Source organism: Rana temporaria, chromosome 4 (assembly GCF_905171775.1).
Source record: "Rana temporaria chromosome 4, aRanTem1.1, whole genome shotgun sequence".
Taxonomy (NCBI): domain Eukaryota; kingdom Metazoa; phylum Chordata; class Amphibia; order Anura; family Ranidae; genus Rana; species Rana temporaria.
In genome coordinates, this window is record NC_053492.1 from 386184914 (window position 1) to 386210352 (window position 25439).

Consider the following 25439-nt stretch of genomic DNA (forward strand, 5'->3'; position numbering starts at 1 on the left):
TTGGAATTTTTTCTCTCTTGTTTTTTCTACAATTGTCTGCATATATAATTTAGAAGTTTGACTATTTACCTAAGAGATTCCTTTATTAATACGACCCATTTTTTTAGGGTCAGTTCAGGTATTTCAGAAACAACGCACAGGAGATGTATGCTCCTTTTCTTGTATGTCACGATAACTATGTTTATCTCCTTGGGACTTTAGATTTCTCATATTTTATTTATTTATCTTTTCTCTCACGTGCCCCCTCCCATCCACAGTTTGAACCCATCAGGGGTGGATGGGTGGTCCGGAGGCACGCTATGCCTGATATAAGGTATAGTCCTTTTTTATTATTTTCTTTAGTCCCTTATACCTGACATTTGCGTTTTTTTCGGTACTTGTCTGATAAATATGAACATGCATTTGAGCACCAAACTCTACCGATATTTCAGTCATTATTGTTACGATCTTTATCCCATATTTGCATTCTTTATACTGCATTTGTAACTTGTTTTCTTATGCAAAACAAGAAAATTAAGCAGTTATCCATAAAAGCCTTTCAGATTTTTTGCTTTGTTTGAAAACTCAAAATGCTCTACAAAACTGTGTACCTTATATTTGTAAATTATTATTGGTTTTTTTAAATTGGGCGCAAACCATTTTAGCTGATTTTGACGGTTTTCCCAAAACCATTGTATTCAAGGCATGCCGTGAATGATCCCTGTCACTTTTTCTTGTGCTCTCAACCGAGCTATCAAATCATCAAATGATGGGTGTCACAACATTCTTTCCTAAATGTACATAATATAACTGAGTACTAACATTTATAGGTAAAGTTGATCTGGGGAAAATCCGATTGCCTCTCGGGGGATCAGGAAGGAATTTTTGTCCCCTGCTGTAGCAAATTGGATCATGCTCTTCTGGTTTTTTTTTGCCTCGCTCTGGATCAACTGTGGGTATAGAATTGGGTATATGGGATTGTACGATATTTTTTATTTTATGGTTGAACTTGTGCCTTTTTTCAACCTGACTATTTATGTAACAACTAATGACAAACAAAGGCTAAAATGGCAGCTTCTTGGCTGTACAGGATAGCAGGGTTTAGTTCCACTTTAAGCTTTTTTGCATTACAAACTTGCGTCACCGAGACTTGAATGACTAATTTCAGTGATTGAAGGAATGTGTACTTCAGAGTTAAATGTAACTTCCTAAATGAGCATGTTTCTCACTAATGCTTGTGAGTAAGAGACTTTAAAGAGCCAAAATCTGTGCCCATAAATGCAATTAAAAAAGAAAGGATAAGTCACAAGTGGTTTCTCTACAGCTGATCTTCTCACTATTACTGACTTACCATGCCTTGTTCTTCAGTGTGTCTCTGTGTGGATGGAGCCATCTTAGTAGATGTTAAGGTCTATGCTTCCTCATGCGTGTTTTGGGGATTTGTACAATCCCACTTTAAGGCTGGGTTCAAACCTATGCGAATTGGATGCCGGTATACAGCGCTCCCCTAGGTGATATATATACCCTATGTGTGAATCTTCTGTGATGGGCAGCAATACAATACATGAATCCATGTAATAGAAATAACAGAAACATATAACAAATATTATTAAAAATAAAAATTAATAAAGTGAAATCACTCAAACAGTGTCACTTTAAATCAAAGTCCTCCTAATAGCAATACAATAAATCACCACTGTGATAGTTAAGTTCACACTTCGTTTTTTTTTTTCCCACAGCAGACCTCGCACATATTATTGCGGTTGTTAATACACATTGGCTCCCAGCAGATTTAGTACACTTAGTAGTAGAGAGTATCAGGCACTTATCTGTACAATTCACCAGTTATTATGACTGACGTCTTCTATATGTTTTCATCACAGGGAACCCAGTGGTACAAGGAGACTACAGAGGAACTTATTGCACCCGCTCTACTTCCAGAGCTCCATCTTCTTAAACAGGTACATAGAGAGTGGGGAACATTTATGCTGTAACACAGCAAGGCAGTGCTGAATAAGAGTAGTAAGACAGGTTATGCGACAGATTTAATATCATTTAGCAGCTTTCTCTTTTGCTCTAAAGCAGTGTTTCTCAACTTCAGTCCTCAACAGGTCATGTTTTCTGGATTTTCCTCAGATGAAACGGCTGTGGTAATTACTAAGGGCCATATTCTTAAATAAAGTAGGCGGGCGGCGCGTAAGCCATTTACACGCCACCGCCCCAACCTACAGGAGCAAGTGCTGTATTCCCCAAACACTTGCTCCGTAGTTTGGGGCGGCGGAGTGTAATTGGCCCGGCGTATATCCAAGGGGGTGGCTTCTATTTAAATTAAGCGCGCCCCCGATTCTAACGAACTGCGCATGCGCCGGGCTTAAAATAGCCCAGTGCGTATGCTCCAGTTTTCGGCGTAAAACGTCAATGACGCCGACGTGTGCGTCATTGACATAAAGTCGTATTCAAGAACGACTTTGTAAAACGACGTACCCGACGGGAAAACACGACGCGGACCCGACGCCATACTTAACATGGCCTACGTGGGACTGGTGTAAGGTTACCCCTCATATAGCAGGGGTAACCTTACGCCTACGCAAACGACGTAAGCGACGGTTATGCGACGCAAATTTGTTCGGGAATCGGCGTAGCTGGCTCATTTGCATAAACAAATGAGACCTGAACGTAAACGCTACCTAGCGGCCGGCGGAGTAATTACATTTAAGATCCGACAGTGTAAGTGACTTACACATGTCGGATCTTAAGCGTATCTATGCAAAAATGATTCTAAGAATCACTCGCATAGATACACTGGCCAAAAAAGAGAGATACGATGGAGTATCCTGAGATACTCCATCGTAACTTTACTCAGAATATGGCCCTATGGCAGTGAAACTGATCAAATAACCTGTGCAAAATAATGGAAAACCTGAAAACATGACCTGTAGGGGCGCCTTGAGGACTGGAGTTGAGAAACGCTGCTCTAAAGTAGCACAGCACCAGCATTAAACCTTCCACTGTCCACTTCTTGTGTTTGTTTTAAGTGAAAATTGGTTTCATCTTGACAAAATGTCTTCATTTCTAGTGGTAATTCTTTTGCAGACCTGCTTAAAACTGTCTCAGGTGTCTGCTTGAGGTTGGAAATAAACAGGAGTTGCTAATAAACAGAGGTTGCATTTTGCAAACAGTGTTGCAATTGCCAGTTAAAGTAGCACAGTGCTGAATTACAAAAAATGGCCTGGTCATGAAGGGGGTAAAACCTTCCAGAGGTCAAGTGGTTAAATGGAACTGCAGGTAAACACCCAAAACTTCAGAAAACAAGATATTTTCAAAATGCACAGCAATTTCTCCTCTGTATCTTTGTTGTTCATAATACTAGGGCTGCAACTAACGATTATTTTCGTAATCAATTTAGTTGGCCGATTATTGTTTCGATTAATCGGTTAATAACCTTAAAAAAAAAGGTAATTATGCTGCGATTTGCATTTTTACATTTTTTTTGGCCAATTTGTTGTTGGGCAGATTAAACACAAATTGCCGCAAAAACGCATTACATGATTTTCTGCAGCTTCTCCATTGAAGTATATTCAACCAAAAAAGCACAGTTTTGCATTTAAAAAAAAAGTCCTTGCCCTTTCCAAATACGCAGCTGAAAATAAATCATGACTGTTTCTCATAGGAAACCATGTAAATGAACTGTAGTGTGTGTCTGCAAAAAGCACCAAAAAACAGAGGTGTGACCCAGGCCTGAGATGTTTAGTAAAATGATGAGGTTAAAAAAATAAAATTAGTACAAAAAGAGCAAATAATTACTACTGTAAGGGGTTAATTGTTTTACTGTGGGACAGTGAAAGTAATATTTACAGTAGTGATTTGCTCTTTTTGTACTATAAAGGGCTAATTTTTTTTTTTTTTTTTTAACCCCATTAGGCCCCTTTAACACTAGGGCGGGAGGTGTGCGGTGGCGGTATAGCGGCGCTATACTGTTTGAATTGCGGCGGTATTCGGCCGATAGCGGTGCAGTTTTAACCCCCGCTAGCGGCAGAAAAAGGGTTAACACCGCCCGCAATGCGCCAATGTGCCTCTGCCAGCAAAGAGGCACTTTGCTGGCAGCACAGTGGTGCAGTGAGTAGCACTTTCGCCTAGCAGCAAAAGGGTCGCTGGTTCGAATCCCGACCACGACACCATCTGCCTGGAGTTTGCATGTTCTCCCTGTGCTTGCGTGGGTTTCCTCCGGGTACTCCGGTTTCCTCCTACACTCCAAAGACATGCTGGTAGGTAAATTGGATCTCGTCCAAATCGGCCCAGTATATATATGTATATCTGTGTGTAAGACTGTGTGTCCCAAGCTTGTCATGATCCTACGGGGTAAAATGACCACACCAGCCAAGCAGACACTGGTTGGAAAAAGCGCCCAGAGGCGATTCAGTTCACATGAGTAGCGCTATACAAGTCATTCATTCATTCATTCATAGCCACAGTTTCCCATCTCTTTCAAAGGGGAGAAGCGGTAAACACACCGCTCCAAAGATGCTGCTAGCAGGACTTTTGGGAGCGCTCCTGCTAGCGCACCACTCCAGTGTGAAAGCCAGCAGCCACTGCTTAGGGTCGGTTTGCAGGCGCTATTTTTAGCGCAATAGCGCCTGCAAACCGCCTCAGTGTGAAAGGGGGCCTTATGTTACTGGCCGATTAATTGATTATGAAAATGGTAATTGATTAATTTCATAATCGATTAGTTGTTTCGGTCCTACATAATACTGCAGTGGGTTTTCAATTTCAATTTTAGTTTGCCTGCTAATCCTAACTGAATAACATATGATGTGATTGAGCTCTGATTATACAGGTTCTTGTGACTGGTTCTCTGAATGTACACCGTGTTTTGTGATGTCCATTGTGCAGAGATGGCCCTCCACCCTGTGGTTAGCTCAGAGAAAACGGAAATTCAACTGATTTGAACACCAAGATATTGCTTTATTCATCTTTTTATCTGTCTGCTCTGCTCAGTGCATATTAGATTTTTTCACATTTCCTTTCACTGCCAGATAAAAGTGAAGGGTCCTCGCTACTGGGAGATTGTTATCGATTTAAGAAAAGGAACCCAACATCTAAAGTACGTAATTTAAAATAAATATGTGTGTTTTAAAATAGTACTAATGCTCAAGGAAATAATCATGTATGTGTAGATATATCTAACATCTGCTGTTATATTATTTTCAACAATAAAATTATATTGCCAAGCCAAAAATTTCTCAAAATGCATACCTATGGGCAGTTTGATTCATAATGCTGATTTAGGTAACATTCATTTTAGACTTGTATGGCAGAGAAAGTTACTCTCATTGCCAGTTAAAGAAGAACTTCAGTCTGCTCACATAATTTTTAATAAAAACATCTTTGCCATTCTGAAGCTTCCCTCCAACCACTTTGCATATTATTTTATGTATACTGTGATTCTGTACTTGCCAAATATGCTGCAGAAATCGTCCTCCACCAAGGGCATTTTCACAGTGCCATCGCCTGGGCATCGGGTTTTTGCAGCCCTTTGCTGGCAGTTCGGCGGCGCTGCTCACTGATTGCAATTGGCAGGGGCGCTTTAGGAGTGGTGTATTCACTGCTCCTAAAGCACTGCAAAGAAGCTGCCTGCCAATGTAGCGCCCAGTGTAAAAGCATTCTGGCTTTCACACTGGGATTGCCGCTGAGGCTTTTATCAGGCGCTATTTTTAGCGCTACAGCGCTAAAAAAAAAAAAACTCTAGTGTGAAAGGGGTCTAAGTCTGGCTGTAGCCATTTTACTGCGGGCAGCTGAAGATGCTTCCCTTTCACTTCCTGGACTGTGTGTGTGTGTATATATGTGTATATATATATATATATATATATATATATATATATATATATATATACACACACACACACACACACGCAGACATATACACATATATATATATATATATATATATATATATACAGACACACTCGCAACACTGCCTGGCTGCACATTTTTACTTTCTCGATGAATACTCATTGAGCAGTCTCCAGTTATCTCTGCCCTCATCCAGCCCCCTCCAACTCTGCAGCTCTCCTTGGCTCTACTGTGACTCATCCCTCCTCCCTTGCTGGCAAACTCTTACAAAAGTGAGAGACAGAGCTGTGCGTGAGGATAGGGTAAGGAAGTGGGCTGCATAAGGTATTTACTGTTGTTTTACTATGCATAGTAAAAAAAACAACAAGGGCAGAAAATGTAATGGATGAAAAAAAATGACTGAAGGTCCACTTTAATATTCATTATCTAACAAGTGGATTTCCTGTATTCCAGTTTGCAAATGTAACAGCTCAAGACACCTTTTTTTTTGTCTCTTATCTTTCCCTGTTAGATTTATCCTTTCTAAGGATGGTGTTTTGTATGTCAAGCTTCGTGCTGGACAGTTGTCCTACAAAGAGGACCCCATGGGCTGGAGAAGTCTACTTGCTCAGACTGTTACTCTCAGAAATTCTGAAGCTCGTACATTTAAGGTAGTTTTTTCTTGTGTGAAAACTGATGTCTCATGTCTTTACATTTTTGCAGCCTATAATTTTACACTTTCTATATCATAATTCACGCTCTTAAAATAGTTTCAATGTGTAAAAGTGACCACAAGAGAGGCAGATGTCAATAATAGTTCTCACTCTCAGATGCTACTAGCTGTTTTTTGTGGCTATGTACTGTATTGGTTTAATATGACGAGGGTGGTTTCTGCTTTACTTGGGTGAAGTTACAATCATTTTGTGACTGCAAAATAGACTGCACAGATAGACAATCAACCACCAATAGTGTCTACTGGTGTGGACAAGACAGTTGTTGGTAAGTTGCTTTGATCTGCAAAATGTTTTATGGTTAATAATTGCTTGAAAATGGTTGTAATAAATCACCTAGTTTATGACCAGCATTAGCAGTTTATTACAAAATGCTTTTTTACTGAGGTTGTATTTGATGATTTAGAGGCAAATCAATCTAAGTAGAGTTCTTTAACAACTCAGGAATATAGGTGAGGTAGGTGGAAACACTCTTTGGACCAATTTCATAAATGTTTCTCTGCCTTTGAATACGGGTATGCATGTTGAGCAAAAAAACAAAACGATACAGCATATGATAAAAATTAATGAAGGAGAAATCCTTTTTTTTTTATTATCATTATTAAAATTATTTGATCGAACATTTAAAGGAGTTAAATGGAGAGTGTAAAATACATTTGCCTCCCTCAGTGTATTCAAGCTTAAAGTAGAACCATAGGCAAAAAGTTTTTATTTTATTTTGGATAGAGTAAGGGAGGGTTATAACACCAGTTGGTTTATTTTATGCCTTGTGTGCCTCCTTGGGAGATTTTCCTTTACTTCTGGTCCCATAGCCAATACAGGGGGTGAGAGGAAATCCCTGCAAATTAAGGGAATCTGTTGGGGACCCCCTAGTCACCAGAACTAGTGTCCCCATTGATTTCCCCTATTATTTTTCTGGGGACAATCCAAAATTTGGGATTTAGTTTTACTTCCAATGCGAATAGTAAACCACACAAATAGAGAGGATACATTTTCCTAACGGGGCCACAGACAGCAATAAAACCTGATAGATGTTCTAATTCCTCTCCACTCTGTCAAAAAAGGGGGGATAGAGTTGGGACTTTAGATATGAGGCATATGATAGGAACTGCCACAGGCCTCCATCCCTGTAAATAGATAAAAGTGGGGGAGGTTTTGGAACTTTAAATGAGATGTGTTTTTAGCAGTATGCGATTAAATATATATATATATGGAATATAAAAAATGTTTCCATAATAGCCAGGCTCAAAGTTACCAACCAAAAAAGCACTAAACCAAATTAATCTGTCTAGCTGTATGCATTAAAAACAGAGGTTTAGTTGCATGTATTTGCAAATACCTGTAGTAAGCTGCAGGCCAACGTCAAGGCACTCTGTGTGCTGCAGTCCTAACCATATGAATTTTAAAGTCTCCTAAAAAGGAGCACAGGCGTGCTAATCAATAGATAGGGGGCAGGTGATATCCTAAACCCGCCCCTACCTATAGTTGGTCTGGCAAAAAAGAGCACTGGAAAAACAAAAGAAATGCAGGAGTGGAACCAAACATGCCTACCAAACACACAGAGTGCCTTGACGTTGGCCTGCAGCTTACTACAGGTATTTGCAAATACATGCAACTAAACCTCTGTTTTTAATGCATACAGCTAGACAGATTAATTTGGTTTAGTGCTTTTTTGGTTGGTAACTTTGAGCCTGGCTATTATGGAAACATTTTTTATATTCCATATAGATATATTTAATCGCATACTGCTAAAAACGCATCTCATTTAAAGTCCCAAAACCTCCCCCCCTTTTATTCCTTTCCACTCTATCCAAAAACAAAATAAAAAGTTTTGCCTTTAGCTATACTTTAAAGAGAAACTGCAATCTGTTCACATAATTTGTAATAAAAACATCTTTGCCATTCTGCAGCTTCTCTCCAACCCCTTTGCATATTATTTTATATATAGTGTGATTCTGTACTTGCCAAATATTCTGCAGAAATCTCCCTCCACTGAGTCTGGCTGCAACCATATTAACTATGGGCAGCTGAAGCTGCTGCTGCCTGTTAATTTCCTGGATTTTCACAGACACACAGAGGCAAATCTCCAGCCCTGCAGATCTCATTGGCCCCCTTATGGCTTTCTCCCTCTCCCTTCCTGTCATAAGCCTAGGCTTTTTACCAGACAAGAAACAGGATATGGGCTGTATAAGGTATTTACTGGCAGAAAAAAATGTTCTACTATCCAAAGTTAAAACAATAAGGGAAGAAGATTTAATAGATGGAAAGTTGAAAAAATTACTGAAGTTCCACTTTAAAGCGGAGTTCCACTTGTTTTTTTTGGTTTATTAAAAGTCAGCAGCTACAAAAAGTGTAGCTGCTGACATTAAATAAACAGACATTCACCTGTCCCACGGTCCAGCGATGCGGCTGCACGGAGCCTCACTCCTCTCCGCTGTGCCGTCATAGCAAATGTGGGCACTGTCACGGCCTGGCGCATACTACAAATTCGCGAGCCGTGCCTCACTCTGCTAGTGGCCAGGCAATCTTCTGGGACCTATGACGTGTCCCAAAAAATTGCAGAGAGCGAGGGGCCGTCTGGGGGCGGAGGAGTTGAATAGGCGGCCAAGAGATGGAAACAGGAAGTCCCTCTTAAAACCCCCCCAAAAAAATGACATGCCAAATGTGGCATGTAAGGTGGTGAGGAGTGCTTAAAGCGGAAGTTCCACTTTTGGGTGGAACTCCACTTAAAGTACTTTAAAAATGTGGCTTCCTTACAGAGCCATAATCTAAAAAAAATAAGCTTTGCTACCCTACAGTGCTGCTTCTCCAAGCACCCCTCTGATCTTTGAAAATCACTCTACGTAGATCGGAAGTGCCCATAGATCTCTGTGGAGTCAAGTACTTCAGTCAGCAGAGCAGCACTGAGGGACTAGACTTGTGCCAGGACTACTGCAGCTACTGTGTGTTGAATGCATTTAGTGATCCAAGTTGAATTTACAATTAGTTTAAAACAAAACTTTAGGAAGCCCCTTCAGAAGCTATGTGCAGAGAAAATTAAACAAGAAATGTTCCGCTGACTACTGACAGATAAAGTGAATAACATTGATTATCTCTTTACAGTGGAATCTCAAAGTGGGTGGGATATATTAGGCAGCAAGTGACTATCTTGTCCCTAAAGTTATTTAAAAAAAAAATTGGAAAGTGTAAGAATTTGAGCGACTTTGACAAGGGCCAATTTGTAATGGCTAGAGGAATGAGTCAGAGCATCATCAAAAATGCAGCTTGTGGTCAGCGTACCTGGTCAGCGTGGTCCGGACCTGCCAAAAGTTGTCCCAAGAAAGAAGAACCAGTGCCCGGGTCATGAGCTGCCAAGGCTCATTGATGCACATAGGGAGCATATGGGAAACCTGCTACTGAGGAATTGGTGCCAAATACTACAGCATACCTTCAGAGGTCTAGTGGAGCCCATGCTTCGGGGGATTAGGGTCGGTGGTCATCATGCTATGGCTGATCAGTGTATTATTTGCAGTAAAACTTTTTACAATCGTTTATATGTAATTATTTTAAGGTATGACATCTTTTACAGGTATGCATAGTAATGTAACTATGCATATATACCATACCTGTGGGAGCCCGAGATAATCTGGAAAACAGTAGATCAGGAGAGACCACTACTCCAGTGATCTCCACTTGCTTGCATTCTGAAAACAGGAGGCAATACGGAACAGGCACCATTCAGAGAATGGTTAGCATTTTCTCAATGAATGCAAAGTATTCTCTGATTGGCAGAGTTAGAGCAGTGACACCATGCTTCACTTTGCCCAATCAGAGAATGCTTTGCATTCATTGAAAAGATGCCAAGCATTCACCAAATGGCACCCATGGCAACCAGCTAACCTCCTGTGTTCAGAATACAGCAGGGCAGCCACTCGGCACATGACTCAGGAGCCTAGTGGAGATCACTGGAGTAGCAGTGTCCAAGCTGAACCAATGAAACTATGAAAAAATACCATATCTGGAATTCCCCTTTTAAGAGTTACTATTGACCTCTTGGTTCTTTTAGGAACACAGTACTACAAGATGTCAAATCTTCATTTCAAACATTGTTCTAAAAATTATCTTGGATTTATTTTTACGTATTTTTTACTTATTTTTAGTTCAGTAGCCTTCGTTTCCCAAGACAGTGATGTTGTATGTGATTGTACAAGGCACTTGCTTTGTTTGGCTGTGGGAATGCTATAGAGAACAATAGAAATGTTTCCTTTGTACACAATTTTCTCTAAATAAATAAGAAGTGCAAACATGCTCTACCTCCCTATTGGTGTTCGTTAAAGGGTGAATCAAATGATGACGTTTATATAGATTTAATAGAAGCCTGTAAGACACAGCGTTGTCAAACAAATGACTAAGGGTCAGAAAGTGATAGGGAAATCTCTGACTGGGACAGAGCCTAACAAAATAATATTATATATATATATATGTGTAATTTTTTAACACTACCATTTCCTGTGAGGTTTTAATTCTGTGCTTTCTTGTACTGTTTTCCCACGTTTCCTTTTGCTCTATGGATAAAGATTTAGGGGAGACCTAACCAGTTGAGTTCACACGATCAAATTTTAATTCCCAGTTCTATTTAACGTGATATTAAACACAAAAGCAGAAATGTAATATATCAAAGCTTTCCAACCCTTAGATGTGGTGGCTGCATTAGTTTTTCTTTTTTTAGGCCCTTTTCCCTCTTTTTTTTTTAACATGGTCATCTGGTGAGTAACACACCTCATGTATTTTTAGTGTGTCCCCACTCTGGATGTAGTAGCACAGTCACCTTTTGGACAGCAGCTTTGTTAGTCTGGGGGTAGGGCAGTGCAAGATGCACTAGTCGATTTAGATACACTAACAAATTGAAGCCAAACTCTAGCTCACACGCTGCAGTTATACAAGCAAGTTTTTTTTTTTTCCGGGATAACATTTTATATGAATAAATAAAAGCTTAGTCATTGTAAGCACCACTGTAAATGGTTTTTCTTAACACTCTAAATGCTACATTTGCAGGAGAGCTTGTTCTTTTAAAAAACAAACTTACTGGCCAGATCACCAGGTGAAAATAAAGGAAAGAAAGTCTAAAAAAGAAAACTAATGCAGCCATCACATGTAAGATTTAGAAAGCTGCAATATAATGTTTTTTCTTATGAGTTTAATACTACTTTAAATGAATAAAAAAAAAAAAATATCTGGAAATCTGGCCAGAGTTGGTCTTGAACAGTTAGGCCTCTTGCACACTGCTGCCTAGAAATGCAGTATCTTTAGGCATACAGGTGTTTTTTTTGTTTTAATTCTGCTTTAAATTTGTAAATGTAGACCATTGTTTTCAGCAAACATGCACTGCGTATGTGTGTGTGTGTATATTAGGGTTGTCCCGATACCACTTTTTTAGGACCGAGTACAAGTACCGATACTTTTTTTCATGTAGTCGCCGATACCGAATACCGATACTTTTTTTAAATGTCATGTGACAGTTTTCAAACCACAATACAGACTAAGGATATTTTCTTTAGAATTATGAAGAACTCTAACTCAAGACATTATAAAAGAATAAAAATGTTTTATTTGCTTGTCACGCAGTAGTAAAAAACTCAAAGAATTTTCATAGAACATGTTGATAAATACAAAAAAAGTATTCTATTTAGGTATCGGGAGCATTTGCGCGAGTACGAGTACTCCCGCAAATACTCGGTATCGGTCCCGATACCGATACTAGTATCGGTATCTGGACAACCCTAGTGTATATATATATATATATATATATATATATATATATATATATATATATATATATATATATATATATATATATATATATATATATATTATATGCCACACTCCGTTGAATAACTAAAGCTAAAAAAAATTAACAGGTGTGTCCGTGTGAGTGCTATACAGCCCATCCTCGTGTTTTTTTTTTTTGCAAGGAATGTGTGTTGTTCATTCATCAGTACAGTGTGCAAGTACCCCAGCTATCATTACTATTGTCTTCTACTAACCCAAATTGAAAAAGCATCTGTTTCTTTCTTTTAAAGGGGAAGTACAGTCAAAGCCTGTTTGGCTGTATTTCTCTTGTACTTCCAAGGAATGCAGTTCATTCTGCTCTCCTGTGACCCGTTTTCAGCAGACAACGGGCTGAAGTCACAAAGCCGGTCCAGGCTGGGGCAAGATCACAACTATATGGTTGGGATCCGCCCACAATCCTTGACCAGCAGCTAGCCGCTCCTGCCCCTTCCATAGCCCAGCACTCCAGTGAGCACTGGGGGGGGGGGGGGAGCTGACAGCAGTGACTGACAGTCACCAGCTCCCTGCACACAGAGCTCTGGGAATGGAGGTCTTGGTTCACTTGGTTCTCAGTCTTAGAGCTGGTGGAGGACAGATGCAGCATCAGCGTTGGCTGATGCTGCATCCACCTAGGTAAGCATGATTCTTAAAAAAAAAAAAATACCCTGAACGTCTCTCTTACGTCAGTCTTTTCTTTTTATAATAATTCTATTTACGGCTCAATATCCCAAAGGCTCATTTTATGTGGAATGTTCTGTCACTAATTTAATCATTTTGGCCTTAAAATAAAGTGTGGCATGACTTGAGTAAAGGATGTTGCTTGATAAACAATTAAGAACACACTGTTCTTTTTTCCTTATTAGCCGGAGGCCATTTCCGCATTTACGTCTGATCCGGCATTGCTGTCATTCTCCGAATACTTTTGCAAGCCAACAACTGATATGGGCCAGGTAAAATTTGGATTATTTTTCTAATATGCAAAATGTAATTTTCATTGAAACTTTTATATGTGGTGTAAAACGTATTTACATTTATGTAATTCCTCTCTTTTAGTTTTGACTATTTTAGTATCAGTAATGTTTAAAAAAAATTGCTGTTTGATAAAGGGTAAAAAGGGCTCTTGGTTTAAAACGGCTAAGTTCACCTTTTGGAGCATGTTACACATTGCACCCATATTTCGGGTGTAACATATAATATGCTGTAGACCTGACCCATACACACACACCCCAGATTCTCCCCTCATTTTGATAGTGAACAGTGCAGCTGTGCAGGGTTCCATCTGCACCGCCACATCATTCATTCACAGGAATCTGCCACCACAGCAGAGGGCCTGTAGTTCTCAATAGACCGCAAGCAAGTTGATCAGCACACTCATTGTCCATATACACTGCCTACAGGTCTGTAACAAAAAGCCTGTACAGAAGTTGCAGACAGTGTGTCCTGGAGCCTGGCATTGCACCAGCGATCCACTGATTGCAGGGGCAACGCTCTGCAGGCTCCTGTGAATAAAGACAAAATATATAATGCACCTTTTTATGCAAAAATATGTGCATTTTTTTTTTTTTTTTTTTAAAGGTGAACTTATCCTTTTAAAATTAGGAAAGGTTAGCTTTGCCATGGAAAATACCCATATTTGGTTCCTATAGACACCTGAAACTTATTATATGGATCTTATTTTAAAAGTAAAAACAACTTTTCATGAGCAAATATGTAATTTAAAGGTTACATTTTCCTAAACATTTTTGCCAGACCACAATTGTTATAGTAATCTATTTGAGCCAGTAGGCCACTGCATATTGTGTATTTGCAGCATTTTTCCACAGACAACTATAGAAAATCCTTATGCCTGCAGCCCTACTTGCTTTTTATGTTTTTCAACAAAATATGAAATTGTGGAAACATTTTTGGGTACACTTCCATGAAAAGTAGAACCCACAATGTTCTCTTGAACTTGAAACTGACCAAAGTATTTGGCTTGAATGATTGATTGTTAATTTCATATTTAATACAAATCAGACTTTGCTTTGGATTCAACAAAATATTTTAGATAAAATAAAAATGGAATGGACACTAATGATGGGACCTTAACCCCCTATTTTGCTGCACAACCTTTGCAGGCAATCACTGCAAAAAATAATCATTTTTGTAGCTTTCCGTGAGATTACTGCACCTGCCAGCAGGTATTTTGTCCCTACAAAGCATTTGCAGATCTTTCATCAAGCTTTGTTGAACCTACAATCCAGCTACAGTTTGTAAATGTTGAACACAGTGCCTAATGGAAATGCTGATTGCCACTTTAAACAAGCTACTAGTGGACTTCAGCACTACTTGAAGTTTGTTGAAAGCCTGTTGGCAACTTGTTTAAAGTAACAATTATCATTCCCATTAAAGCGGAGCTCCACCCTAAAGTGGAACTCCCGCTGATCGGAAACCCCCCCCCCCCCCCCCCGACAGGTATTTGCACCCACTTCCGGCCACACAGTTTCGGGTAAACTGCGGGCATGACATCACTTCCCGTCCCCCCGTTGTGTTCTGGGAACACTCGGCCCCCAGTACACAGCGGGAGCCAATCGGCAGGCGTATCGCGACTCGTGCATGCGCCGTAGGGAACCTGGCAGTGAAGCCGGAGCGCTTCACTTCCTGGTTCCCTCACAGAGGATGGCGGGGGGCAGCAGGTGTAAGTGTCCTAATATTAAAAGTCAGCAACTGCAGTATTTGTAGCTGCTGGCTTTTAATATTTTTTTTTTTAGCGCACATCCGCTTTAAGATCTGTGTATAGCATTTCCAACCAGGAGCTGAAAGGCACTTCACAGGCTTAGAAAAATGTACTTTAAGCTTGACAAATTTTCATAAACTCTGTTTCATTGTGTTGCGGCACCCTAAAAAAGTCCCAATTTCTTGGTTCTTGATTTATTATGTATATACAAGGGATGTGGTGCAAATGACTCGCAGATTTCAAGCAAAATTTTGCTTATCTCTGTTCACACTGTTCTTATTCAAGCTAAAGCCTGCGTGAAACAGGCCTAACAGGTTAAAGCGGCCCCAAAACATAACCATACCCCCTTCATTATTCACTATAGATACAGTGTACATTTCTTTGAAGGCTTAATGTTTTTTATCTGTGAACATGGAGCTGTTGTGACCAGCTTTACTCTTATGACATACCAAAGGCATGCAGTTATACATGAGACATGAGAATAGCTTTTTATTCACTTTTCAGGAGGGATGAAGCGTTGTTTCATTAGCTGTTAGGGTAAAAACAGATTTACATACAGCTACACCAAAAAAGAATATACAGACATGGGGCAAACATAGAGCAGAGCATTATGGGTTAACTAGAGAGAGAGCACAGTTTCCGCCTTTCAGCTGGTCCTATTTTGGTTTAATTTATTTTTATTATCAGTGTTTTCAGATAAGGAGCATTTAAACGTATGTAGGTACAAAAAGAAGAGAGAGGGGGGGGGGGACAAAAGAAGTAACTGATACATAATAAGACGTGGTAACAAAAAGGCCAAAGGCCCCACTTGTATCTGACTTAACAGTGAGTCATATCCAGGAACATGAATAACATAAGGGGGGGGGAGGGGAAGGGGGGAGTAGCAGAAAGGGAGGAAAACAAAGTAAGAATAATTAATCCAGACACCCCATAGTTTGGTGTGCTTTTCCCAGTTGTCGGTTCTCTAGCCTGCATCTCCTCTATAAGCATGGCATTGTTGATAGAATCTGCCCAAAGATTAAGCAGAGGGATAGTATCAGTCTTCCGGAATCTGGAAATAAGTTGGCGAGCTGCGGAGAGAAAAAAAATCTAAGGAGACTAGATTTCTGTGACTTGACAGAACCCGGTAGACAAGTGATTGTAGATTTCGTTATGTACGGTATTTGAAAAATACATTTTCAGAGGGGGCAGATATGATCACGTCCCCACCTAATATGCAGGTAGGTCCCCCTCTCTTTGTGACAGCTTGAACAGGCATCCATAAAATCAGGGAAGATCCGATTTATGGAAACTGGACCCCTGTACCTCCGAGATATCAATTTGAAGTTGTTTTCCTGTGTGTATCCTGAGATTGAGGATTTATAAATGAACATAAATGAGGGGTTATCTCCATCTCCAGATCCCTGGACCATAATCTGGTGTAAGTGGGGAGCTCACTATGAGTACAAGACAGAATTCCTTTGTAAATTATGGACAGTGTATGGCTGGGTGTTTTCGAGAGAAAACACAATCCTTCATATGCTGTTAAGGGTCTATGCGTCCTGCCTGTCCCATGCAATGATTTACAATATTTAGATAAGCTGATGGTTGTCAGCCAGTCTGGTAGCATTTTGTTATCAGATGGTTCTCTTTTGAATAAAACCAAGCCGTAAAAGAAGGCCACACTCCGACAACTCCTTCAGTTGAAGCTATTGTGAATGGACATTTCTTTCCTGTCACTTTTATTTTTATTTATTTTTTTATGCTCAATCAAACGTGTTTTATTGAAGTAATATAGTGGTCATATAAAAGAAGACCTCAATAATATGACATCACTGTTAGGTAATCATATCTGGAACCTGCTTTTTTAAAGACATTTTTCTTTCTTAAAGCGGAGCTCCTACTACATTTAACAATTTAATCTATATATGTGTCTCATGAGGGAATCACATTGTATAAGTAAGTTTGCTTACTGTATTTAAATTAGCCGCCGATCTCCCAAATAAACTTAAAAAGACACTTTTTAAAAATGTTTTTCTCGGTTCTCATTTTGCTTGTGGGCATGGCTTTAAATCAAGAATGTTGTGTACATGGCTGCTGGTGTTCCCACACTCACTCACAGCTATCTGTCACGATCTTCTCCAGCCTAGATTTTGGATCATACTGCATCTGGACTGGATAATGAGGAGCGAGCCTGGAAGTGACTCTCAGGCACTGGGCCTTGTGTGGACATTTTCCAGGCTGGTTCTGCTTAACTGCAGGGTACTTTCCAGGTCCAAAGGTGCTGGCATTTGTCATTGTGCTTGCCCTGTCTTTGAAGGATCAATTAGTGATTAAGTTGTTTGGGCCAGGCATCCGGAGCTTCTTCATTTATATTGGTTGCTGGTCCCCTGTTTCCTGCCAGCATTGCTGTAGGAGTTACCACTGTTGGACAGAGTGCTGACTTTCTGCTGACTAAAGAGTCAAGCACGCAATCAGTGTTCTTATTTAAAACAAGTAACCAAAGCAATGCAACATTCAGTCATTGTGGGATAAGTCAATTCTTTCTCTGGATTAATCGATTTGGTTAATGTCAAGGACCAGACTATTCCTGTTTAGGTGGCTGTAAGATTTGACAGTGGAGTTAGGAAAATTGTTGCTTCCTGCTCAAAGATCATGACGACCGATGCCATCCTGTGGACCATGGGGGGAATCCTGGGCACCTTAGCGGTACAAGGGACTTGGATGCAGCAGGATCAAGATGGTGAACATTGCAATTATCCTCATTGCTCCATATCATTTTATACAGACATGGTGCATTATAAACCCTAGTCATTTAATTTGGGCTTATGTAAGAGTTTAATACCATTTTAAGGCTCATTCCACTAGACTAGAGCAATGAGCGTCACTTGGGCTTTTCAGCATCAAATCTGTTTCCCAGATTTGCAAGGCTGCCAACTGGTCTTCTGTTCACACATCCTCTAAGTTTTTCCAGGTAGATGTTTCTACCTCATCGAATGTCAGCTTCAGGCATATGGTCCTGCAGGCAGGTTTTTGAGCTGCAGATGATCCTCAGCTCCTGTTGTGATTATTGGGCCTGTTAATATTAGACGTGTTAGTGGCTATTTGCTGTGTAGCCTACTCCTCAGTTGGACTGCTTTTTCATGAGCATTTGCAGGTTTAAGACTAGCTGTGTCCCTTAGTGCAGTGGTCATCAACCTTGTCCTGCAGGGCCCACAGACAGGCCAGGTTTGCAAGATAACTGAAATACATCACAGCTGATATCATTTGCTCCCCAGTGATTGCAGTATTCTAGACTGCATCTCCCCAAGGTAATACATAAAACCTGGCCTGTTAGTGGGCCCTGCAGGACAGGGTTGATGACCACTGCCTTAGTGGACAAAAAGGAAAACAAGTGTTTGTTCACGCCATAAAATGCCTTTTTGGAGTCAATTAAAGGACAGACCTCTGTGTTTATGATCATGCACTTGGTACCAATTTGCCCCAAACCATGGTGGAATTAGGACAGGATATTCCCTGGACTGATCTACATTTTTTATTTGGTATCCAATCTCCCTATAGGCAGAAGAATAGTAAATTAAAAATCCTGTTTTTGGTATCATCCAGTAAGGGACACAGAATTACCATTAGGTTGCCATTGGTTATGCTGTTACCTCCAGGGGGATTGGACACTAGATCCAAAAAGCTGGCGGGCAGTCCCTAGGAGCTACAACTCTTAATACTATGCCAGCTCTGTTTCGTTTGGTGTCCTCTAGGAGGATGAACATCTTTCCTCGTTGCTGTTAAGGACAGCTTTTGAATATCCCATGGTACTGTAATTAAAATGCTGTATCCCTCTATTAACAGTAGAATGGTTTTAATTTGTTCATACTGTATAATATACATCCATTGGGGGACACAGCTCCCTCCCCTCTGGTTTGGCTGTGCCATTGTGTTTATTCATAATACTTGCCACAACACAGCTGTATTGGTAAGTGAAAGGTTATAGCCACCTAGCTGCTGGCCTCCAGTTTTTTGTGCATAGTGTCCAACTACTGTATGATCCATGGAATGTTAAACTGAATTGCTGCATCTCTCAAAGGACTTAAATAAAAAATCCAGTTTTTACAAGTAGGTGCTGTAAAGCTTGTGAAAAGAGCATTTAATTTTTTTTATACCAGACCATAATAAAGAGAATATTTGTTCAATATTACTACAGACTCTTTTTAAGCACATCTTTAATACGGCTAACACATCCCAGTATATTTATATTTTTATTTGGAAGCCAGCAAAGGAACTACTATGAAAGTAAGTTGGCATACCTTACCTCACTCTCGTTCTTTTTTCCTACTCTCTCGATCTACACCTGTTCTTTACTCTAGAAAACGTGGGGTGCCGGGCCCCTCGGGCCACACTGTCCTGTTTAGGGGAGTCTGGGCAGCATGGCATCGCTGGATGAATAGATACACATTCTACCCTCACGGGCCCTGAGACAAGGGCCATTGTGCACTGCTTAGGCGGTCACTCTGAAACACACCCATATATATGTGTACCTTGCATTTATTTATTTTATCTTTGATTTCTGAAGATGCTGCTGTCCGGGAAACCATGTATGTTGTATACAAGTGCCTTGTTTTGTATTCTGTTGTAATGTTGCACTACTCTGTATGTGGTCCGCTGGGACCGGCTTCCTGATATAATTAAAAAGTTAAAAAAAAAAGAAAGTAAGTTGGAAGTGCCAAGATAATGAATGTTTATTTCTGGTCTATTTAATTGTAAAGAGTTGTAGTTGAAATGTGTTTTTGAGTTTTGACAACTGAGGCACAAAGTGTGTATCGTAAATACTTCAGGTACTTTTCTGCATCACAAAATACAATTCTAATTATTCTCCTAACTTTCTATATCCATTTATACCTTCAGAAACAGGACATCCTGGACTTGTTTTCCTCTATCTTGTACGAATGTGTAATTCAAGAGAACCCTGAGATGCTTCCTGCCTACATTGCAATTGACCAGGTAATGTTGATGTAGTACAAGATCCTACTGTCTGTGGTTATCATTATTCATCATTGCTCGTACATTTTTGTCCTGGTCGTGTTGAAGTTTTAATACTGATGGGATACCTCAAGAAAGTAAAGTACAAGGCATTGTAGTTTCAATTTTTTTTTAATAACTTGTCAAACGTAAGTTACATTGTCTAAAAATTCAAGTTGCCTTTGAAACATTTCATTGATAGTTCTTTTTTTTTTTTTTTTTTTAATTAGGCAGTTCGAGGACTAGAGAGGAGGGAAACAACAGAGACCTTTGCGCTATGGCAGATAAAGCTGGTTCTAGAGTTCTTTAGCTCACAGAACCTCCAGGAGAAGATGAATGGAATACCCTGTCGAAGGCTTTTCATGAATTCTGAGTTTTTGCCAGTAATGAAATGTACCATTGATAACACCCTAGATCAGTGGCTTCAAGGTAGAATTGACATGCATTCAAGTTTGAATTATGTGCGCTTATGATTAGGACACGTTAAAGCTAGACACTTCCAGCACTAGCTAGTCAATGCTGCTATATTAGGTGCAGAGTGTGGGTGGTTTTGATGAAGACAATGTAAATATTTTAAAGGGTTAACTTTGTGTAGGACTTGTCATGGCTACATTTTGTGGAGTTAAATATTTAGTTATGTTTTAGGGTTAAAGTTTGGTAAACTTTCAAGGTTAGGTTACCTTATTCCTAGTTTACTTCACTCTCTCTTGTTTAAAAAACATCCCTTCTTTCTAAGGTGGTATTAGTCTTCCACCTTGGTAAGAACATAGCCATCCTTTTGCCCTTCTCCAAAGCACACAAATGAAATCTGTCTTCATTGCCAAAATGTAGTCAGAGCCATAAGGCCCCGTACACACGACCGGATCTGTCCGCTGGGATTTATCCGCGGATCAGTTCCAGCAGACAAATCCGGTCGTGTGTACGGCCTAGCGGACATTTTTCGGCGGACATTTGTCCAGCCGACCGGTTTTCAAGCGGATACAAATTTCTTAGCATGCTAAGAAATCTACCTGCTGGAAACCTGTCTGTCGGACGTGTTCGGTCGTCTGTACAGACTCACCGGACACGTCCGTCTGACCGACCGCCATCCCTCGCATGCGTCGTACTGATTCGACGCATGCGTTAAGCTTTGAACTTCCAGGGCCGCCCAAGTCGCCGCGTCATCGTCGCGGCGACGGCGCGGCCACACCCCGCGTATTGTTTACGCGCGGATTTCTGTGTGATGGTGTGTACAACCATCAGACAGAAATCTTCGGGCGGACATGTCCCCTGAAAACGGTCCGGCGGACCGTTTTCAGCGGATTAACCTGCCCGTGTGTACGGGGCCTAAGAGTCTACCTCAAAGCAACAGCTTTGATAAAACAGATCCCCTCTTTGTCCTGTTCTCAGTAACTCGCAAGGGACACCATGCTCGATGGATAAGAAATTTGATAGACAAAGTTTATACTCTCAAGCACAAATCTCTTCCTGCACTTTTATTTGCCCATTCACCCAGTCATAGTTTTCTGGGCTTTCTGGCATCAGGCCTCTGTAGCACAGCATTGTAAGGGAGACACATGGTCTTCTATTCTATTTAAAGATTTTCATCGTTCTACCAAATGGAAGTCTAATGTTTTGTGGATGCAGGGTTCTTGCAACAGCACTGTGAAGTTGGGTCTATTGACCCTTGTTATTGTTGGACCTCCTGTTGGGCACAGTTCTATTTGCCTAGTTGTTATGTACCCTTCTGACCTATGTCATGGATAATAGGAGGGGGGGGGAGTTCTATAGTCTTAAAACACTTCTGTTCCAGGTTGACAATGCCGTTCCTCTGTAGATAAAGTACAATAAGGGAGCATCATCACTCAAGGAAGTGTTCTACTGGCAGAATCAGTAATTAAAAATAAAGTATAAAGCCTTCAAAAAGAAAACTTAAGAGCTGTTAAACTGTAATATATGTGACCAGGACAGAAAGTAAGAATGAAACTTCCTAATGGGGATGCTGCAATAAAATGTGTCATGGGAGTTTCATGGTAAAGTGTAACTAAATGGAAACCCTTTGGCTTGAATGGCAAGCATCATGTCTAGAGAAAACCGCTCATCACCTGGCCAATACCATCTCTACAGTGAAGAATGGTGGTTGTAGCATGCTGTGGGGATGTTTTTCAGCGGCAGGAACTATGAGACTAGTCAGGCTTGAGGGAAAGATGAATACAATAATGTACAAGAGACATCCTTGATGAACACCTCCAGAGCACTCTGGACCTCAGACTGGGGCAAAGGTTCATCTTCCAACAGGACAACAACCCTAAGCACACAGCCAAGGTAACAAAGCAGTGGGACAACTCTGTAAATGTCCTTCAGTGGCCCAGCCAGAGCCCAGACTTGAACTTTATTCAACATCTTTGGAGAGATCTGAAAATGGCTGTGCACTGACGCTCCCCATCCAATCTGATGGCTCTTGAGAGGTCCTCCAAAGAAGAATGGGAAAAACTGCTCAAAAATACGTGTGCTAAGCTTGTAGCATCATACTCTAAAAGACTTGAGGCTGTAATTGGTGCCAAAGGTTCTTCAACAAAGTATTGAGCAAAGGCTGTGAATACTTGTGTACATGTGTTTTCTTTTTCTTTTTTTCTTATATAAATTAGAAAGATATCAAACAAACTACTTTTTATGTTGTCATTATGGGGTATTGTTTGTAGTATTTTGTGGAAAATAATGCATTTTGGAATAGGGCTGTAACATAACAAAATGTGGAAAAAGTGAAGCACTGTGAATACTTCCCAGGTGCACTGTAATTCTATAGGTGTCAAGCTGATGTGTTTATTTTTGTATTAAATTGTAAATCTTAAATTAGAGAAATATTTTAGGGCTAGTTCACACACAGTTCTGAAATCAGAAAATATCAATTTGAACATTTAAAATGTTATCATATTGACACGATTGCTTTTTTTGCAATATATACATTTTGTATGTTAATTTAGTAATACAAATTGGCACATGATGAATATTTCCTTCCCGTGTTCCCTCATCCCAATAGGTGGAGGAGACATCACTCTGCACTCTTATTTAGCTGGCCAGCCAGTGGAAGACTCCCAGCTTAGTATGTTGGCCTGTTTCTTGGTTTACTATTCAGTGCCTGCTCCAAAGATGTTACTGGAAGGAAAACTTGAAGGTTCGTATTATTTTGTTTCTAATCTTTCATGGTTTGACACATATTGTTGGTATGTGTATATTTGTAGCACTTCAGCAAACATAATAATATATCATGATTTGATTTCTGTACTATGATTAAAAGGTTCCATAAAGACTTGATGTAGACTGTAAAAGGATTTGTACACTAGGGCCCGGATTCACGTACATCGGCGCATCTTTAGACCGGCGTAGCGCATCTCATATGCGCTACACCAACGTAAATCAATGAGGCAAGAACTGTATTCACAAAGCACTCGCTCCCAAACTTGGGCCGGCGTAACGTAAATTGGCCAGCGTAAGCCCGCCTAATTCAAAGTAGGAAGGTAGTGGGCGTGATCTATTATAATGAAGCGTGACCCCATGTAAATGAAGGGCCGAACGAACGGCGCATGCGCGCGCATGCTGACAATCACGTTGCATATACTCCCTAAGATGCGACGGCTCAATGCCTACGACGTGAACGTAACCTACACCCAGCCCCATTTACGTACGACTTACGTAAACGAGGTAAAACACGACGGCTGTTCCCTAGTCCATACCCTAACATGACTTACCCCTGCTTTTGGTGGAATAACTTTACGCCTTACGTAAACGGTGTAGACTACTGCGACGGGCGTAAGTACGTTTGTGAATCGGCGTATCTATGTCATTTACATATTTGACGTGTAAATCAATAAAAGCGCCCCTTGCGGTCAGCGTAAAAATGCGCCCAAGATACGACGGCGTAGGAGACTTACATTGGTCATATGAAGCCAAAATTCAGGCGTATCTTGTTTGCTGAATAAGGCGCATAGATACGACGGCGCATCCGTGGACTTACGCGGCGTATCAGAAGATATGTCGGCGTAAGTCCTTACTGAATCCGGGCCTAGATTCCAATCACTCGTTTTTTTTATTTTTTTCACATTTTTAGGCCCATTGCAGTGTTTTGTTAGCCCATTCAAATAACTGGTCTACCTTAATGTACAGTAATGTGCAACATAATTCACGTTGGTGCACCACATCAGACCTCACAGTTGTCAAGAGATGCCACTGCTATTCCTCTTTTCAGTTTCTCTTTTTGCTGAAAATATGTGAAATGAGAGAGATTTGTTGACATCACAACCAGACAATTGCTAATCATAAATCTGTAATCATTTTTTTCTCCAGGAAGCCGTAGTTTTTCTGAGCTGCTGTTGAAATTCCAAGACCTCAGAATGCCAGTGAGAGCGTTACTTAGACTTGCTCCACTTCTCCTTGGAAACCCTCAGTCTATGGTCCTCTAAGAGATCCCAGGATGGGCAGAACACATCGATGAAGACTAATGTGAATGAAAAGAGTAGTGAATGTTAAGCACTTTGTTTAGCAGGCTTCTCCTGTTGATTACTTTGTGGTTTATCAATTTTTGACATTAGGTTGTAAACTCGTTACTCAATATGTGGGTGAAGATGTTAGTCATGATTAGGAATCAAATACATCAAAATGCTTCAAGATTAGATGTCTACCCTGGTCTGTGGGTAGGCACTGAAAGTCAAAAATAGCAGGCCCGTGTATAAAGCTACGATTTACATTTAAAGGAAGGACATATTTCTACCAAAAGGAGGCTAAGTAGCAAGCATAGCTGTTTTCAGCATTGTCATTCTCATATTCCTGCAAGCAATACATTTTTCACATTAACAGATACAGTATGTATAAAAAGATCTTTTGAAGAGAGGAATTTGGTTACCTGAAAGTTGTATGGACAGTTTCAGAAGGAAGATACTGTCTAAAGGCGAGGGCTATGAGAATTTCAGCCAGATTTTCACCATTTGGTACATCCAAGGCCAATGTGATAAATCTTTAAGGTTGGAAAGTTTATGCTGTTTTATTTGTCTTAAAACTATGTGTATTTCTATTATGACATTACAATGCTGCAAAAATGTTTGTACATAAACTTTTGTTAACAAAATAAAACAAAAAAAGTAAATAATTTTTTATTTCTTTTGTGTTCTGCTGCAACCGCTCTAACAGATTGCATTGCCATGAATATGTGAAAAAACATAATCTCAATGGGCTGCTCTACACATGACAAAAGTGCCAAAGTAGCTCATGTAGCTTTTTGAGCGTTGAGCTTTGTGTATTTTCAGCCACGTGTTTTGACCCATTTGTCAAGGGACACAGTCCCAGTGTCTTTAATCACTGTCACACCAGTCCCAGTGTCTCTGATCACTGCCACACCAGTCTCAGTGTCT

General features: G+C 40.2%; 1 protein-coding gene across 2 annotated transcripts in view; it reads left to right on the forward strand.

Annotated features, from left to right (window-relative positions):
* Nucleotides 1-25174, forward strand: part of ANAPC1 (anaphase promoting complex subunit 1) — a 146610-nt gene extending 121436 nt beyond the window's left edge. For both annotated transcript variants that reach the window (XM_040351087.1, XM_040351088.1), the window contains 8 exons: nucleotides 1863-1940; nucleotides 5013-5080; nucleotides 6341-6479; nucleotides 13211-13297; nucleotides 19942-20037; nucleotides 20286-20484; nucleotides 23075-23209; nucleotides 24379-25174. In XM_040351087.1, the coding sequence (XP_040207021.1) occupies nucleotides 1863-1940; nucleotides 5013-5080; nucleotides 6341-6479; nucleotides 13211-13297; nucleotides 19942-20037; nucleotides 20286-20484; nucleotides 23075-23209; nucleotides 24379-24494 (918 nt within the window). In that variant the 3' untranslated portion in view covers nucleotides 24495-25174. The remainder of the gene's footprint in view (nucleotides 1-1862; nucleotides 1941-5012; nucleotides 5081-6340; nucleotides 6480-13210; nucleotides 13298-19941; nucleotides 20038-20285; nucleotides 20485-23074; nucleotides 23210-24378) is intronic.
* The last annotated feature ends 265 nt before the right edge of the window (nucleotides 25175-25439 follow it).